The sequence below is a fragment of the Panthera onca genome, chromosome B4 (assembly GCF_046562875.1).
Source record: "Panthera onca isolate mPanOnc1 chromosome B4, mPanOnc1 haplotype 2, whole genome shotgun sequence".
Lineage (NCBI taxonomy): Eukaryota > Metazoa > Chordata > Mammalia > Carnivora > Felidae > Panthera > Panthera onca.
The window spans coordinates 41300605-41317806 of record NC_138345.1 but is presented as its reverse complement, the minus strand read 5'-3'; the positions used below and the strand labels follow the sequence as shown (position 1 = coordinate 41317806).

The 17202-nt window shown below is 57.5% G+C and overlaps 2 protein-coding genes across 2 annotated transcripts; both read right to left on the bottom strand.

Moving 5' to 3' along the window:
* Positions 1-3116: 3116 nt before the first annotated feature.
* On the bottom strand, positions 3117-9497 carry LAG3 (lymphocyte activating 3). The gene is made up of 8 exons (XM_060658554.2): positions 8953-9497; positions 8500-8647; positions 7842-8128; positions 6850-7107; positions 6180-6455; positions 4055-4297; positions 3653-3783; positions 3117-3319 (listed from the first exon to the last, which is right to left on the bottom strand). The coding sequence occupies exons 1-8, from the start codon at positions 9008-9010 to the stop codon at positions 3179-3181; spliced, it is 1542 nt and encodes a 513-aa protein (XP_060514537.1). The 5' UTR covers positions 9011-9497; the 3' UTR covers positions 3117-3178.
* A 1350-nt stretch (positions 9498-10847) lies between these two features.
* On the bottom strand, positions 10848-16368 carry PTMS (parathymosin). The gene is made up of 6 exons (XM_078450537.2): positions 16351-16368; positions 15115-15798; positions 12068-12139; positions 11780-11858; positions 11576-11637; positions 10848-11405 (listed from the first exon to the last, which is right to left on the bottom strand). The coding sequence occupies exons 1-6, from the start codon at positions 16366-16368 to the stop codon at positions 11355-11357; spliced, it is 966 nt and encodes a 321-aa protein (XP_078306663.1). The 3' UTR covers positions 10848-11354.
* Positions 16369-17202: the final 834 nt, after the last annotated feature.

Below are 17202 nucleotides of genomic sequence, written 5' to 3'. Positions count from 1 at the left end.
ATGATCTCGTGGTCTGTGAGTTCAAGCCCCACGTCAGGCTCTGTGCTGACAACTCAGAGCCTGGAGCCTGCTTTGGATTCTGTGTCTGCCCCTCCCCTGCCTGCTCTCTGTCTCTCAAAAATAAGCATTAAAAAAGAAAACTACTCAGCTAAGCTGCTCTTAACTTTCTGACTATGTGAGATCATATGTTTATTGTTTCAAATTACTAAGGTTTGGGATGATTTGTTATGTAGCAGTAGGTAACAAATAGAGCTTCTGTCCTCTTTAACAAGTGTTTAAGATGAGCCCTCACCTCAGCCCCCACCAAAGGTTCCTGAGTTCCCTGCCTCTTTCATGCCCGTTCCCCTCAGGACCTCAAACTGGAACACTGGTTTATCAATAAACTTGGAGATGCAAGATGAATTCACCTAGCTCCCTGGGAGAGTTAAGAGGACAGCAAAAGGCAGGGAAGGAGGAGGTGCCTGGGTGGCTCAGTCAATTGAGCGTTGGGCTCTTGGTTTCAGCTCGGGTCATGGTCTCATGGTTCGTGAGTTCGAGCCCCACACTGGGCTCCATGCTCACAGTGTGGAGCCTGCTTGGGACTCTCTCTTTCCCTCTCTCTTTCTGCTCCTCCCCCTCTGTCGGTCTCCCTATCAAAATTAATTAATTAATTTTTAAAAAAGAAGAAGAAGAGAGGGGTGCCTGAGTGGCTTAGTCAGTTAATCCTCCAACTCTTGATTTTGGCTCAGGTCATGATCTTGTGGTTGGTGAGATTGAGCCCCATATTGGGCTCCACGCTGAGCTTGGAGCCTGCTTGGGGTTCTCTCTCTCCCTCTGCTTGTCTACACTTTTCCCCTACTTACGCTTTCTCTCAAAATAAATAAACATTTAAAAAAAAAAAGAGGTCAGCAAAACAGTCAGTGGTTATCCTGCTGGATGCAGTGGGGGGAGGTTGGGGGAGCTGAAGGGGGGAGTAGGGATGTGTCACCCCTAGAAGAGACTCCACAGAGGAGGGGGTGAGAATGAATAAAAGGAACCCTGTATGCACAAGCCCCATGCCCCCTCTTCCTTGTACCCTTTGCTCTTCTCTTCCTTATTGGGTAGAGGAACAAGGTGGCCTTTCACTCTGCCTCTGTCCCCTCCCTGTCCCCTTCATTCAGGAGCAAGGGGAAGTCCCCACATAGACGACAGTGAATCCTTGATGACTACTCTCATAAGCCCAAAGGGCATAGGATGTTGCCCAGTAGAGAGGAAAATTGCCACCCACAGAACTTTCCAGGAAACCCCTGCCCCCATTAAAACATGGGGGCTTCCATTACAGCTGTGGAGAGCAGGGTCCTAGGGCAGAGCCGAGGGTCTCCTCAGCAGCTATCCCCAGGCCACAACAAGGGGGGACCTCAAGGCTTCTCAAAGGAACTTCAGGACTGCACTTGACAGTGTCATTATGGGCCAGAGTCTCTTTCTGTGCCACTGTTTCTCAACCTGTGACAAGATCACCGCCATACTAAGGCTCAGAACTTCAGGTTGCCTTAAATGCTTTGTTATTCAGGCTTCAGAGGGTGTCCCTCTACTTCTAAGGCTCTGCACAGAGGGATCCCAAAGGTATCCCTCTGTCCCCGAGTCTCTGGCCATCGTGTCTCCACAGGGATATGTCTTCAGCCTCATGGTTCGTGTTACCGTGCACATGGCACCCAGGCTCAGGGGGTACCTGGTGTGTTTGCCACAGTATGTGCACGTGACCTCCTGTGCCTCCTGCTCCTGCAGACTCACTCCCACTGCCTTTCAGTGTTTTTTCCCTCCTGTCCGTGCCCTGCCAGAGCTGTCTGCAGCCAAATCCAGAGCCCAGCACATGTAGCAGGCGGAGGTCTAGGTCCCTGGGGTGGGAGCTGCTGGGGGATAAGGCTGTGTCCTCTGCTGCATGACCGTCTGCGTGGCCCAGGTGAATGTTCTCTCCAAGAGAGAGACAACACGGAAGGCAGGCAGGCTGCTGGGTCTTACGTACACTTCCTGGCATGACTGGAACACGGAGGCCGGCTGCCTCCTTCACAAATGGGTCATTAGACAAGCACACCGTGAATGGGGGACCTCAGTCTTCAAAGCCCTTTTACTATCTGGTACTCACGGCAATCCGTTTTAATGGGTCATTATCATTATTCCACTGAATATGAGGAAACTGAGGCTGAGAAGATCAAGCCCTGGTCACATCAGCAGAGATAGAATCAGAAGCTGGGTCTCGGGACTCCCAAAGCTGCACCATAGCCTGCTGTCTTGCTGGCCATTTTTCTCCCCACGTGGGGCCTTTGTTCACAGCACGTCCCTTTGTCAGACTTGGATCATAACCTTGCCAGGGCCGGGGCTATTTGTCCTGAGGCATGCATCGTTCAGTGCCTCTCCTGGATAGCGTACACGGTATATGACCACTGCTTGGTGCACACTCATATGCGGACCACAGAAAGTGAATAGCACAAAGATGGTGACTGCACACCAGGGATCTGTGCCTGTCTGGACCCCAGCGCCGTTAATCTCCTCCAGCCCGCCCCAGCCTGCCCAGTGACCTCCTGTGGTATGACAAACAGTGACCACTGGGTGGCAGTGTGTTCTCATGCCTGGGACCAGACAGGTTGCCCAGAGCCAAGGAACATGGGGGTGGGGTGGAGGCAAGCAGGATCCACACCGCCAGCTGTCCAGAAAGGTTGCAAGACCTGATCCCCTGGAGGACGTGACATGGCAGGGCTCCCCCGTGTGTGCATGTGTGTGTGCGTGCGCGCCCGTGCCCTGCAGCAAGAAGGCCAAGGACAATGTGAAATGGAGCCAAGAGTGAGGTGGGGTGGGCCAGGGGAACAAAAATACGAAGGAAACCAGGGCAGCCAGCGTAATAGCGAAGGACACAGAAGAGAGCTGCCGAGGTAAGGGGTGAGGGCTTCTGGAGCATCAGAGAAACAACTATCCAGGAGAGAGAGAGAGCAAGAGAAAGACCAAGGCAGAAAGAATCACGAAGAAACCAGAAACAGAAAAGAGGAAGATAAGAGAGATTGGCTGGGGAAAGTAGGTCGGAAGGCTGAGGTGGGAGAAGGGAGCCCCCAGAGGCTGGGCAGAGACTAGAACCTTCACTGGACAAGAAGAAGCCAGACTCAGGATTGCTGCTGACAGGGAGTTTATTTAGACTGAGTTGTGAAGATCTGGCTGCCTCAGCTCCAGGTCAGAGCTGCTCGGGCTCCGGCTCGGGCTCCGGCTCGGGCTCCGGTTCCAGTTCCGGTTCTGGCTCCAGCTCCCCTATCTTGCTCTGGGTCTGAGGTGGGTGAATCTCATGCTCCAAGGCAGAGAATCTTCTTGGACGCCACTATGGGAAGACATGGAGGGTGGGTGGGGAGAAAGATGAAGGGAATATGGAGAATACTGAGTCTCTCTATTCTTTCCCAGTCCCCTGTGTTCCCCATCTGGTCCCAGGCCTTTTCTCAGTCCCTTCAAGCCTCTCTTGGGTCGTTTGGGCACAAGGGGTCCTTGGAGAGGCTTATGAAGAAGGGGCTCTGCAGGCAAGATCAGGAGTCCACCTTGGTCATCTTCCCTGAGGAGAGGGTGCCAGACAACACTCAGAAAACTAAAGGGAGGGGAAGCCAGTTGCCAGGGCAGGGGGCCGGGGGTGGGAAGAGGCAGGGAGAGGTCCCTGGCTCACCTGTCTTCTCCAAAAGTGAAAGCCAAAGGCTCCAGTCATCAAAAGGAGCAGAAACAGGATACCAAGGATGAGAAACAGAGGGAGCTGGCCTGTCTTCAGGGGACCTGAGGCCCTCCCAGAGTGTTGGGCACCTACAGGAGTACAGCATTAGGCATAGGGTCATAGTTGAAAGGATATCTTGCCACACCCTCATATGTTACAGATGCCAATGAGACAGTGAGACCCAGAGTGTAGGGACTTATGCAGGATTGTTAGCTAATTAATAGCAGAAGTGAGTTCAGGCCTGGACAAGAGCTGGAGGTTAGAAAGAAAAGAGCTGGGATGGGGCAGGGGAGGGGTCTGGAAAGCGGGATCAAGATGGTTGGTCTGGAGCTGGCACTGTGGCACTGTGGGGTCTCAGACCTGGGCCAGACGGCTCAGCGAAGGATACCGCTGTCCCGAGAAGCCTCTCCCCCTGGTACACGTGGCACTGCCAGGGCTGAGAAACGAGTCTGGCCTGCTGCAACTCCAGCCAGGGTCCTGGGGAACTTCCCCAAGACGGCTTATCCAGGGGGCTCCACACAAAACGCTCTTGTCCGGATGCTGGAGTCACCTCACAAAGCAGTTTTCTCGGGTTGCCAGGTAACCCAGAGGACTTGGGAGTCACTGAAAAAATCAGAGGGAAGAGACCTTTGGGGGCCCGACCCCCTCACTTGAAACCACAGAGTCAACTCCCAAGTCTCAATCGCCCTGCACTCACCTGGGCTCTGATTGGGTGAGGTTGAGGGGAGGAGATCAGGGTCATGGCCAAATTAATCTTATCAAGACAAAGCTCTGGGCAGATCACTCTGCTTGCTGCCTCAAAGCTTTCCAGGCTCTCTAGTGCCTTCAGGGGACAGTCAAACTCAAACTGGCCCAGAAGGATCACATAGCAAATACTATTTTGGATTCTTTTACATTAGTTTCTACCCAAATGTTCAGGAACCCCAATATCAGTCAGGTATGTTGCCCCCCCTCCCCCACCATACACCTTCCACTTTTCTTGTTTCCATGACTTGGCTCACATCAGTGTCCCCTGCCTTGAGGTGCCCCTGAATGAACTCTACCCCCCTTTCCGAACGTTCGGAGAACAGTGAACTGACCCACAGATGGCTGATCTACAGACAGCATCTCAAAGCTGTACAGTGAGAGATAGCACGGGTAAGAAGACACCAATGGTGAAGGGTCTTGAGTTGAGCATGGTGTACAGGCACCTGAAGACTTGGTGACAGACACACCTGACCTTAGACCCCGAGGCTGGTACTTCCCAGCTGTGTGATTTGAGAAATTCTTTCTCTGTAAAACAGGAGTAACAGTCTCTCCCAGTGAGCTGTCATGAGATAGCATGGAACACTAACACAAAACAGCTGACGCTCAAGAAGACCCGAGACAGGGGCAGTTGGGTGGCTCAGTCGGTTAAGCGTCTGACTCTTGATTTCAGCTCAGGTCATGATCTCATGGTTCATGGGTTCGAGCCCCGCGTCGGGCTCTGCACTTACATTGTGGGGGCTGCTTGGGAGTCTCTCTCTCTGTGCTCTTCCCCATCCCTCTCTCTAAATAACTATAAATAAACTTAAAACAAAAGAAGAAGAAGATGAAGACAACCTTGGATGGAAAGAATTGGGAGGCTTTGTCAACTGACTGGATGTGGAGGAAGTGGGAGGCTAAGTGTCAGGGCAAGTGGGATTGGGGCGGGGGGTGGGGTGGGGGGGGAGTTACTGACAGAAAGGCTAAGTCAGCAAGAGGGCTCAGTGTGAGGAAAAGATGGGGTTCAGAGTGAGCCTGAGGTGTGGGTACCATATCTAGGTATCCTGGAACAGGTGGAAATTCAGCACTGACCCTCAGGAAATGTAGGACTGTTAACATATTCATTTATTCACTCAACCAATTGTACTTTATTAAGCACCTACTATTCGGTACCACTATTTAGGGGCCACAGGTGAGCACGGCAGGACACAGCCAAGCTGCTGTGGCTCATAGTTACCAATCAATCAACACATACTTCTGAGTTTTGAGGGTTTTTTTTTTTTCTTCCTGTGTTTGTTTTATACTGTCTTAAAAAAAAAAAAAAAAAAAAAAAGCCCTTGCTCAGTAAATATTTGCTGACCAAGGGACTGATTGATTAACTCCTCCCAAATCCAGGCCACTTCCTGCAACTTTAACCCAAGCCCTGGTCCCAAAGTAGACAAGGATTCCAGAGCTATATTCCACCTCTTCTGAACCATTTAAGCTTTTGCCACCTGTCCTTGTAACTTCTCAGACCCTGCCCCCCCGCCCCCCATTCAGAGCAGGGTGGAATGTTCATCTAGTGACTCAGGGGAGACTTTCTGTTTCGGTGGTTCCTTATGTGGGGGCGAGAAAAGAGGAGGCCACAAGGGCAGCCTCTGCGACTTGTGCCCAGTGGCCTGGCATCCTGAAGAGGATTTGCCCAGTCTCTGCCCAGCCAGCCTTCCCTCCCTGTCCCAGCTCCCCTGGGATGGGACCTACTCCTTTCCCACCTGGGGCTGACCTGTGATGACTGCCAAGATGACAGTGACACTGAGCTGCTGCCCCTGCAGATGGACGTGGCAGGTGTAGATCCCAGCCTGGGCCTGGCTCACAGCCTCCAGTGGAAGGGTAAAGTTGCCATTGTCTCCAGCCACCAGGAGGTCGGGGCCTCCACCAGGAGGGGCCCACTTGGCAGTGAGAGAAGACAGGGTCCCCAAACCGGGAGGCAGGTGGCAGGGCAGCTCCACCCTGGAACCTGCTCCAGCATACACAGTCAGAGGCACTGAGGGCTCCAGACCTGGGAAAAAAGAGAAGCCAAAGTTGACAGGAGGCACAGAGGGGCTGGAGCCCTGGAGCTGTAGGTAAGGGAGGCAGAAGAGGTGGTCAGGCTCTGAAGGGTGCAAGGGAGCAGATAATGTGGATGAGCTGAGGATGCTCTGAAACCCCCAGGTGGGCTGGGCCAGGGGGGAGACCAAAGGCTGGCCAGTGAGGCCACAAGGAAAAGCCAGAAGAGGGGAAGGCGGTGAAAAGGCTGCAATGCGAGATACGAGGGAGTTGGACAGTGAGGCCCAGGCAATCACAGTGGGCACCAGCTGCCGGAGACCTGGTTTGGGGACCCATAAGTCAGGGGGAGGTGTCAGGGGGGCAGGAAGGGGTTGTGGTCAAGTATGAAGTCAGACTGGAGGAGTTACCCAGAACAGTGAGGTTGTATGTAATGGAGACATTGAAGCCATCTCTGTAGGTGAGGAGGCAGCCCCACGGCCCAGAGTCCAAGGGGCTCACTTGGGGCAGGAAGAGGAGGCTTCCAGCTAAGTGGTGATGGGGGGACTCCTGGACAGGGACTCTGCCTCGGAACCAGTGCACAGAGGCTGGCAGGTCAGGGCGGCTGAAGGAGCAGTTCAAGATGACCCAGTCAGAGATCCGGAGAGACCCTGGGGGGCTGGCAGTCACTGCTCAAGGATAAAGAAGGTGTGATTAGCTCCACCAGAAACACCTTCCAAACGCAGCAGGCCAACTAGGCTGGAAACAGGCCCCAAGCTGTAGACTTCTTTGTCTTTTCCACTCCAGCTCTCCTCCAGCCACCCGCCCCCCGCCCCGCGCCGCCCCAGTCCAGTGCCTGGCACATGGAGGCGCTTAGAATGGATGCTCAGGAATCTTCTGCCTACTTCCCCCCACCCCTGCCTCCAGTGCCTCCAGTTTACTCGGCTGGGTCTACCCTCCCCTTTCACCAGGCCTTGCCCGAGGATATCCACCAAGCCCACCCCCTGAGCTACAGAAGTCTGAAATGAGTCACTCTAGCCCAACACTCTCCCCCCCCCCCCCCGCCCCCCGCAACCCAGGGGTGCCTCCCCTCCTCCACCCTGGCACTCCCAGGGTGGGTGGGGGAGGGGAGTTCCAGGGGTGATAACAATCTCTCCCTAGGGTCCTCCCCTCCCCCACACACGTGCTTCTCTGGGGGCACCTTCCACTCTGCCCCCCCACCCCCTTCCGCTACCCTCCTGGAGGCGGGGGGGGGGGGGGGGAGGGGGACGCGGGGGGGGGGTCGGGGGGGGGGGCCTCTCCCGCCCTGCCCAGGGCGCATTCTTAGAAACACAGCCCCTGCCCCAGCCCTTCCTGCCTCCGGGGCGGCGGGGAACGCGGCGCCCTGCTCCAGCCCCCCTTCTCACGGCCCGCCCCCACCTACTGGAGGCCTGGCCCACGCGCAGACGGAGGCGGCAGGCGAGGGAGCGGTCTCGGAGGTGCACCGCAGCGCGGTACTCGCCGGCGTCGGCGCGTCGGGCCGGGCGCAGCCACAGCGAGAAGTCCCCGCGCTGGAGGCCGCGCTCTTCCAGCTGCACGCGGGGCTGCAGGGGCGGCCTCCCGCTGCGCAGGCCGCCGGGAGCCTGCATCAGCACCACGTAGCGGCGCGGCCCCGGGCCCTGGGCGGAGGGCGCCGCGGGGCGCAGGCTGGGCGCGGGAGCTGGCGGACCACTGGACGGGAGAGAGGGACGGGACTGAGAAATTCGAGGGGGAAGAAGCCCGGGGCGAGATGCAGCCCAGCCCCACTTCGTGGATGAGGAAACCCACCCAAAAGATCTCTTGACCGCTGACCGTCCCCATCCTCGTCCCCCCTCGGGTGGGGCCAGCGCCATCCACGCTTGGAGAGGCGGGCATAGAAGGGATGCAGGTGTGAGGGGAGCAGTCTTCCAAGGAAAGGCAGCGGGGGAGACCGAGCCACTGGGTTCTGGGGGATCGACAGCTCAGGGCAGGAGACTGGAGGCTGGCTTCGGCCTTGGGTTATGAGTCTGGGTGCCATTGCTGTTGGATTTGGGGGTTCTGTTGCCCAAGTTCGGGGTGCATACCTGTCTGGTAGATGGTGCCAAGTGACCCCTGCTGTTCTCAGAAGGCTGACATCCTGGAGGGGGATTGTGGGGCTGCAGGGGAGCTGGGCAGGAGCCCCCTCCTGGGCCCACACCACAGAGACCTCTGTCTCAGACCCTGGAGCCTCCACTGGGTAGGAAAAGAGAGGTCAAGGTGAGGGGCCATGAGCCAGAAGACTGAGGAATAGAGGAGCCTCAGCTACCTGAAGGAGAAACAGGACTGAAGTAGACATTGGGCTGCCCCTTCCCCACCCAACGGGAAGACCATGGAGAGGCTTTGGGGCAGAAAGACTGCCGGGAGCAAGGCCTTAGAAGAATCCACCAAAGCTAAGAACCTTGGCATCTGTGAGGTCCAGAAACCCCTGCTGACCACCCCCCACCCCCGTCCCCATGGGTCTGGAGGGCAACCCTCCCAGAGGGTCAGCCCCATCTTACCTGGAGCCACCCGCTGCAGCTGCAGAAGCAGCAGAACCAGGAACTGAGCCTCCCACATCTCCCCCTTAGGCCTGGGCCACGCTGAGCCCCCCCCAAAGGGAAGAGGTCAGAAAGAAGGGAGGGACAGATGGACAAAAGAGGGGTTCTGCAAAGATACCAGGTAGAAGGGAATCTAGAAGAGGGACAGGGACAGAAGCCTGGTACAAGAACCAATGTACCAGACTGGAATCCAGAGGCAAGTCAGCCAGATTGGGCAACAGGAGTTGGGGGAGGGGGTGGGGGTGGGGGTGTCCCAGCGAATGGGGCAAGGCAGTGGCAGAGAGCAGAGTGGAGGCCAGGTGGCTGTCTTGAGCTGGGAGGCAGTTCTGCTGCTCCTAGGGCCCTCGCCCCTGTCCTTCTGCCTTCCCTCCACCTTCCCCACTTCCCCTCCCCGTTGCCCCCCCACACACCCCAGGGCTCACAGTTTCGCTTCGCAGTGGAAAGTCTGAGGGGGTTGATTCCCAGCAGCATTACCCTCCACTTCTGTGGTGGCGCTCCCCTTGTTTATTTCCTCAGTCCTGGGTGTCCCCGCCAACCCATCACCCCCCCCTTCCCCCCCCCTCCCTCCCTCCCTCCCTCCCTCCGAATCCTTTCCCCAGGGACCTTCTGGTTCTCTCCAAAAGCCTTTTCTGCCAGGAACTACCTGCCGGCCCATCTCTAAGCTGCCACTCCTGTCCCACCATTAACACTTTTTTTTCTTAGCAAGCTCTTCCCTTGGTGCCATCTCCTCCCTCATTCCCTTAACCTCCCCAGACTTTCACTTAGCACAACACCGGACTCCCCACCTGCCCAATGGTTCCTGGGAGTACAATGAACCTAAAAGATGGTAGGTATGGGGAAGGGAACCCCAAGTCCGGGGGGCGGGGGAAGCTACATTATATTGAGCTTTCATTATATGTCAGGCACTGTATAGGACACTTTACATACAGTAACTCATGAAATGTGATATTTTCCCATTGTACAGATGAAGAAACTGAGGCAAGTTCAAAGATTAATTTGCCCTGGTCAGTTAGGGAGTATGAGCCAAAAGGTGTGTGTATCTGGGTGTGTAGTCCTGACGCTGGGTGAGTTAAGGGTGTCCTCTTGAAGAATGATGGGGTTGAGTCGCACACACCCCCCTCCAGCTCAGACCACTGTGTCCTCATCAGCTTCTCCCAAACCAGAGGCTTTGAACTGTGAGACAGGGCAAGGGTGATGTGGTGAAATGCAGAAATCCTGCAACAGAGATCAAACTCGAGAAAAACGGAGACAGAACTAGGGAAGGAAGCCCTGACTGAGAGGGGAACTCTTGCTCTCCACCCCACCCAGCCTGAGGAGCCCAGCCCAGAGGGGTGGAGTGCAGGTGCCAAGAGCCCCCACCACACCTGGGAACCCCAAGAGGCCCTGGACTTCTCTCCTCGGCCTGCCCAAGGGCTCATCTCGTCAGTGCCAGGTTTAGGGCACGTTTGATGCCAGGCAACTCTCACTCCCTGTCCTAGGAGGCCGAGACCCAGGCCTCCCAGCCCTCTCCCACTTCAGGGGCGGGACTTCCTGTTTCTGAGGCTGCTTCTTTGCCTGGTTCAGCACAACAGAGCTGGTAGCTTTCCACTGGGCTCAGCAGTGTCTAGACCTGGTGTGGGCTAGCAGGGAAGTGTGTACGGTCTGCTGGGGAGGAGAATCCCCAAGAATTCAAAACCAGGACAGAAGTTAGCTCTCAGAGAAGCTGTGCTCCCTGTCCATCCCTGGAGTGCTGATCTTGTCTTCTTGAGTGGTGGGTGGTAGGAGGGTACAGCTGCTTTTTTACAGAAGAAAAGGGTCCTGATAGAACCTGACGTCAGCCACCCTCCTCCCTCTGCCCCGGGAAAGCAGGAGACAGGTTAAAAACAGAAGCGCGACCGTTTCTTTATTAAATTATACAAAAAGGGGAGGGGAGGGGAGGAGGGCAGCTATGGGGCTCGGCCCCAACCCTGGCCCCACCCCGGCCTGGCGCTGTCTGAGAGAAGGGGATCTGAGGGAGACTCAGGGATCAGGCAGGGTAGGGATGGGCAGGACACGAGGCTGGGATGCAGAGGTGAGGGAGGAGAGGCTACCCGAGGAGGGGTGGGGAAAGGAAGAGGAGAGCAAAGACAGGGAGAGGAGCAATTGGGGACCAGCTGGGGAGCTCAGATGGAGCAGGTCGGGAGGTGGAACAATGGCAGAGTGAGGATGGAAGGGGCAGTGTCTGGAGAGGCGGACATGAGAAGGCTGGGGACAAAGAGGGTGGCAGTTCTGGTGCAGGGCCCAGAGCAAGGAACCAGGTGAAGAGTGGCTGCACTCGTCTGTTCCCACCCCCACCTCCAGGCCCCGAGGGGCCTCCCACCCCCAGCCCATTGGCGGGGGGGGGCTCATGCTGACGCCCCATTTTCTGTCTTCTGCCGCTTGGGATCCGCTTCATCCTGTGGAGGGAGAGTTGGGGTAGCTGCAAAATGGGAGAGGGACCTCCCCCTGTCCCTGCCCTGCTCCAGCCCCCGCCCGGGCACCACAGGCATCCAGGTCCAAGTCCAAAGGGCTCCCAGCCCCTGCTGCAGCCCTGACAGCCCCTCAGGCCCCACAACCCAGCCCAAACCTCCTCTTCAGCAGCTCTCTTCAGCGCGGGCCCTTCGTCATCATCTTCTTCTTCTTCCTCATCTGAGGAGCCAGAAACGGGTCATTGGGGAAGGGCAGGAAGCTCTGGCACAGACCCCCTGTGGTCGCCCTCAGCCCTGCTTCAGGTCTTCAAGCCCACCCTGACTCTGTTCCTTTGAGCCCAGCCTCCCCTGCCCCTCCCCACCTTCTTCTTCCCCCTCATCCTCTTCCTCTCCGTCCTCAGCAGTTTCTTCTTCTTCCTCCTCAGCTCCGTTCTCCTCCTCCTGCGGGGGACCAGGAGGGAGAGCAGTGTCAGGCTGGCCAGGCTGGCAGTATGCCTCCACCACCACCAATGGCAGGGGTGTTGAGGGCCCAAAGGGTGGGGCGCGGAGGATGGGAGGGGCCAAAGCAAACGCAGGACCCAGCCCCCTGCCCCCCCCCTCCCCGGGGTAACTGGAGGGGGGATCTGAGTCTCCACCTGACCCCTGCGCACCTCCACCACTTCTTTCTTTCGCTCTTTCCGGCTTGCCTTCTCCTCCACCTTCTCTTTCTTCTCCTTCAGGTCCTGCAAGAGAGAAAGAGGTCACCTTCCTCTCACCACAAATGAGCTGCAGCCGGTCCCTCTCGCCCCGTTCTCCCTCTGCAGTGAGCTTAGAGGAGTGTAAAAACGGAGGAGTTGGCCACAACAGCTCAGAGGCAGAACAGAGGTCCCCGGGTCCCTACGGCCACAAAGGGGCTGAGACCAGACACCTTCCCCAAGACTCAAGGGAGGAGAGAAAAGTGATGAAGATAGAGGAATGGACAGCCAAGGTAACTGCTCATGACCCCCATCAAGTTCTCCAAAACCTCCTGGGCTGAAGAGTTCAGCTCAGCAAAGCAAATCCCCTCCATCTGCTGGCAGCCCTGATGCCCCACCCCCTCTTGAGGTCCCTCCGCCTTCCTGGCCTGCCCCCTCCCACAGCCTGCCCTGCTCTGCCTTTTGTCTACCTCTGGGGCCTTTTCCTGAGTATTCTCTCTCCTGGGCATCCCTCCCGGCTTCCACTCTCAGCCTTGAATGCCTTTGTTTGTCTGTGTGTCCCCCAACTCCTCAGCCTCCTACTTGGCCAAACACGACAGGAATAGGGAGAGCACCCCAGCCTGATGCACACCTACTCCAAACCAGTTCCGAGTAGTTTCCTCCTCCCTAAGCCCAGCCCCTGGTGCAGGCAGTGGTGTGGAAGGGCAGAAGTCACCATTTCCAGGGGGAACATAGGTAAAGTACGATAAAGGAAACATGGAAGGGAGAGGGTATCAGACAGATGGAGAGAAAGACAAACAAGGTCTGGGGTGGGATGGGAATGTAGTAGGGGAAGGTACCTGCCTAGAGTGCCCTCCCTCCACTGCCCCCCTCTCTCCTTCACCCCAGGAGCCCACCCAGCAGGCACACCTTTGATGTCTTATTCTGATGTGGCAGACAGGAGTTGTGCATGGGTCCCTTCTCTCTGGACATCACACTGGCCCTTCCAATTTAGATTCCAGTCCTCTTTCCACACCCCCCCACCCCCACCCCAACCGCCCTTGGCAGGCACTGTTCAACTGTGGATGTCCCTGTGCCATCTGATGTGGTGCTGGTGTGCAACTCTGTGTATCTGATTCCATGTGGATGGAAGTTTTCTGTGTGAGTGGCTCTCCCAGGAGGGTGTGTCCTTTCTGGAACAGGATCAGGAATAGGAGTAGAGGTTGGTGCAGAATGGTTGACCTGGAGGGACACTCAATTCCCTTTTCCCTTTAAGAGGAACACAGAACACTGGACCCTCTCACTCCAGCTAGGTTTCTTCATGCCACTTCCCTGCCCTCATTTCGTTGCCACATGGTGGGGATGGCATTTCTACTACCTGGTGGGCTCTCCTCTTACATCCTGGGCCTAGAGAGCCAGGGGCTAGTCAGCTTCTCTCTGGGGGCCCCAGCACCAGGTCTGTGCTGCCCTGGCCTGAGTTTCCCATCTGGCCTGATAAAGAGAGAGAGGGAGGGAGGGAGGGAGAACGTCAGGGAGGGAGGGAGACTACCAGAGACCAAAGTCCAAGGGGCCGGGCCCTCTCCTCCCCTGTCCTGTCCTTCTGGTCACTGTCCTTCCATGATCCCTTTTCCAGGAGGGTATGTGACCTAGGTCTTGTGCTAAGCAGCTCCCTGGCCTCATTAACTCAACACAGGCACACACACTGACACAGGCTGACACCGATTCACACACACAGCTACAGAGGAGCGCCCACGAGATCCGGAGACACATGGCCCGGTGTTTGGGCATCCTGGCACACACTCTTGAGACAGCACGAGAGCACAGCAAAGCCATTCGGCACTCACAAAGCGGCAACATGGCTCCAGAACATCTACGTCTCCACATGCACACATGTAACTGACACGGGCAGTCCCACACACTCGCTGGATTACAGACATACAAAGACACCTACTCAGTGAAGTCACATGCCACCGCACAGCCCACCGGCGGGCCACACGGCACACCTTATCAGCTCTCACACATAGCCCCTCTCTGCCACTGCCTTTAATCCCACTGGTTGCCCTCTTTCACTTCTGGGGCCTCTAGGAGACCTCTGTGACCTCCTCAACAACCAACCCTACCCCCTCCCCCAAAGTCGGGCTCCCAGCCCCCAAGCGCTGGCCGAATTAATTTCCCAAAGCGACACTCAGCAGGTTCCCTAGGGAAATTAGAGGAAGGCTGGAAGAGAGGCAAGGGCAAAGGGATGGGGCCAGGGAAGGGAGCTGATGAGAGCAAGGACGGCTCGATGCAATGCCATGTAACGCTGAGCTTCAGCTTTCTCGAAGGCTATTCCCGCCCCGCTTCTGATTTTTAGGAATCCAAGACTCTTTAAGCGTGAAGGGGGCGGGGGGTGAGGGGAGAGGCTGGAGGGGGCTCTGGAGAGAAAAGAAAGCTGAAGGCCAGTGGGGTAAGAAATGGATATAGATGGAAGGGAAGGAAAAGAGAGAAGGAGAAAACAGACACAGGCAATAGCTGTCCGAGCACAGAAGCAAGAGGCGGTCGGGCCTCGAGGGGAGGGGCCCGAGAGCGGCAGCCTCCCAGGAGAGTCCTGTTTACTCTGGAGGATCTCAAACCGCTTAGGAGAGGAAAGGTGAGGTCAGACTGGAAGGAGAGCCGGGGAAACGGGGCGCGGAGAGACGGAGCGGGGGAGGGGCACGGTAAAGTGAGCCGGGGCGCGCTCCGACGGGAAGCGGACGGGGTAGAGGCGCGCGAGCCGGAGCCGGAGCCGGAGAGGGGTGGGGACGGCGGCGGGGGCCGGGCGCGGGCCGAGCGGCGAGGCCGGAGCCGCGGCGCGCGGCGCTCTGGAAGCTAGAGGGCGCTGGCGGGAGCCGCGCGAAGCGGGGTAGGCAGCGCCGGGCAGGGGAGCGGGGGGGGGAGGGCGGAGTGGGGTCCGCCGGGACCCGGCGCCAGGGCAGCGTGGGGCCGTCGGGGTTAGCGTGGGGCGCAAGACCGCGCAAAGCCCGGGGATCGCGCGCGGTCCGGGCCGCCGCCGTCCCCGCCCGTACCTTGGCGCTCAACTCGGCCGCTGCCTCCACGCTCTTCTCCGACATGGTGCCGGGGCCGGGGCCGGGGCTGGCGGGGAGCCGGGGTCCCGGGGCCGGGACGGAGGGGCCCTGGACGGCGGAGGGTGGCCGCGGCCGGAACCTGGCGCGGTGGCGGCGGCGGCGGCGACAGCGGCAGCGGCGGCCGCTCAGCAAGCTGGGTCTCTGGAAGAGGCGGCAGAGGCGCGCGGGGTGGGGCGGGGGTGGGTCTGGAGCGGAGACCCGCAGGGCTGCGGCCGTCCGGAGGGCGGGCGGAAGGGCGGTGCGGGCGGTGGCCGGCGCGCTCCGGCCGCGGTCGCTCGGTCCTCGGCTCGCCGCCCCCGCACCAGCAGAGCTGCCGCCGACCAGCCGCTGCCGCCCCCGGGCAGGGAACCCGCTTATAAAGGCGGCGCTGCCCGACGGGAGGGGCTTCCCAGGGGTGGGGCTGGCGGGAGCGGGGAGGAGAGGAGAGGGGAGGGGGATGAAAGCGGAGGTTGGCGAGGTGGGGATAGGAGGATGAAAGCGAGGGGAGGGAGCGCGCGAGAGGCGGGAGGGAGGACAGGACCAGGAGGGGAAATGGAGAGACTGACGGTCGAGGAGAAAAGGAGTGGAGCGAGGAGGTGGAAAGGGGTGGGGTTCCTGCGGGGAGGGACCTCTCCGAATCCCGACCTACTGCCTGCGAAAGTGGAGTCTGTCTTTTGGGGGCGGACTGGAGGGATGGCCAGAATCCTACTGACCCTCCCCCAACCCCCCCCGCCCCCCCCCCCCCGCAAGAAATCCTGAGATTTTGCCAAAGGATGGGGTGGAAGAAGCAGATGGAAAGGCCGGGCAGGTATTTGAGAAACCAAAAGCTTAAAGAAGAGGAAGAGGGTGGCGGAGCCACTTCCACATCGCGCTGGCTTTCCCTTCCCGTCCTGCATCTCCATTCTCTGGCCTTAAGATGGAAGGGCCAAAAGGGCAGCCCACTCTCTGTCCTGCCCTAGGCTGACATTTTGTGACCCCTACTGGGTTCCTCCCGTCCTGGATCTTTCTCGAGATCTAGAGGTGTCAGGCCCTCCAGGCTCCTTCCTTCTCTTCCATCTCGGACCGCTCTTATTCGCCCATCTCATCTCACTTGTCTTCGCCTGGTCCTTCTTTTTCTCTTCATCCCTGTTCATTTATCTGTACCCAGACCCCTCCCTCACAACAATTTATACCTCACATCTCTCATTCTTCGGTTACCTCTTCTCCACCTCTCATCTCCCTTTTCTACCCTTCCATCTCTGATCTCCCCCCCCCCCCCCACCACACTGTTCCTGTCCCATGTGAGTCTGTCACCTGGCCTTGTATCCTTCGCTGATTCCCTCCAACTCCTCTCCAGGTCTTGATTGTCCACATTTTCCCTCTCTTTCCTTTTCTCTTTCCTCGGTTGCCATCTTCCCTAGCCTTTCTGGATTGTATTTGCCCCCTTTGCAAGGGGTTCAGGTCTGGAGTTCCAGCCCCGCCCTGTACCACTCATCCTCAGTTCCAGGCCCTCAGTCTTGGTATCTTTGGATGATTTTGAGAAGCTTGGAATTTCAGGAGCTGGGTGTGTTAACCGTCAGGAAGGTGGATGGAGTGGAAGGCTAGGGTTTGGAAAAAGATATCTTTGGTGTGTGTACACTCCCATATTTGTCTATCATTATCATTATTTGTCTTATTATTTTCATTTTCTTAAGAAGGACACACTGATCAATCATCATCATTTGGTATCTGAGTGCTTAAAAATACCATCTTTTGGGCCCGTGGTGTACACACTTCCCAATTTCTCTTTCTGACTCTTCTATCAGTTTCTCGGTCTCCATCTCCTCAAAAATCTTGGAGCCCCACCCAGGTTTTTCCTTGCCGGACAGACTCTGATCATCGTTCTCGGAGATCTTTCCATCTCTATCTCGATCTGTTTCTCTGACTCACTCACTGATGTCTTTAGCGATCTCTGACCCGCTCCATCTCTGTACTCTTCTAGCTTCATTTCTCTCCCTCTCCCCTCTCCTTTACCCCCCACCCAGTCTCCCAGTCTCGCTCCCTCCTGTCAGTCTCTTTCCTCTCCTTCCC

Coding starts and splice junctions, on each gene's coding strand:
- LAG3 (XM_060658554.2), bottom strand. CDS start 9,010: ATGTGGGAGGCTCAGTTCCTGGTTCTGCTGCTTCTGCAGCTGCAGCGG. Junction 8,129..8,499: donor TGGCACCATCTACCAGACAG/GTATGCACCCCG, acceptor TCTCCCGTCCAG/TGGTCCGCCAGCTCCCGCGC. Junction 7,108..7,841: donor GCGCGTGGGCCAGGCCTCCA/GTAGGTGGGGGC, acceptor ATCCTTGAGCAG/TGACTGCCAGCCCCCCAGGG.
- PTMS (XM_078450537.2), bottom strand. Junction 11,638..11,779: donor GGATGAGGGGGAAGAAGAAG/GTGGGGAGGGGC, acceptor CTGGCTCCTCAG/ATGAGGAAGAAGAAGAAGAT. Junction 11,406..11,575: donor AGAGAGCTGCTGAAGAGGAG/GTTTGGGCTGGG, acceptor CTCCCTCCACAG/GATGAAGCGGATCCCAAGCG.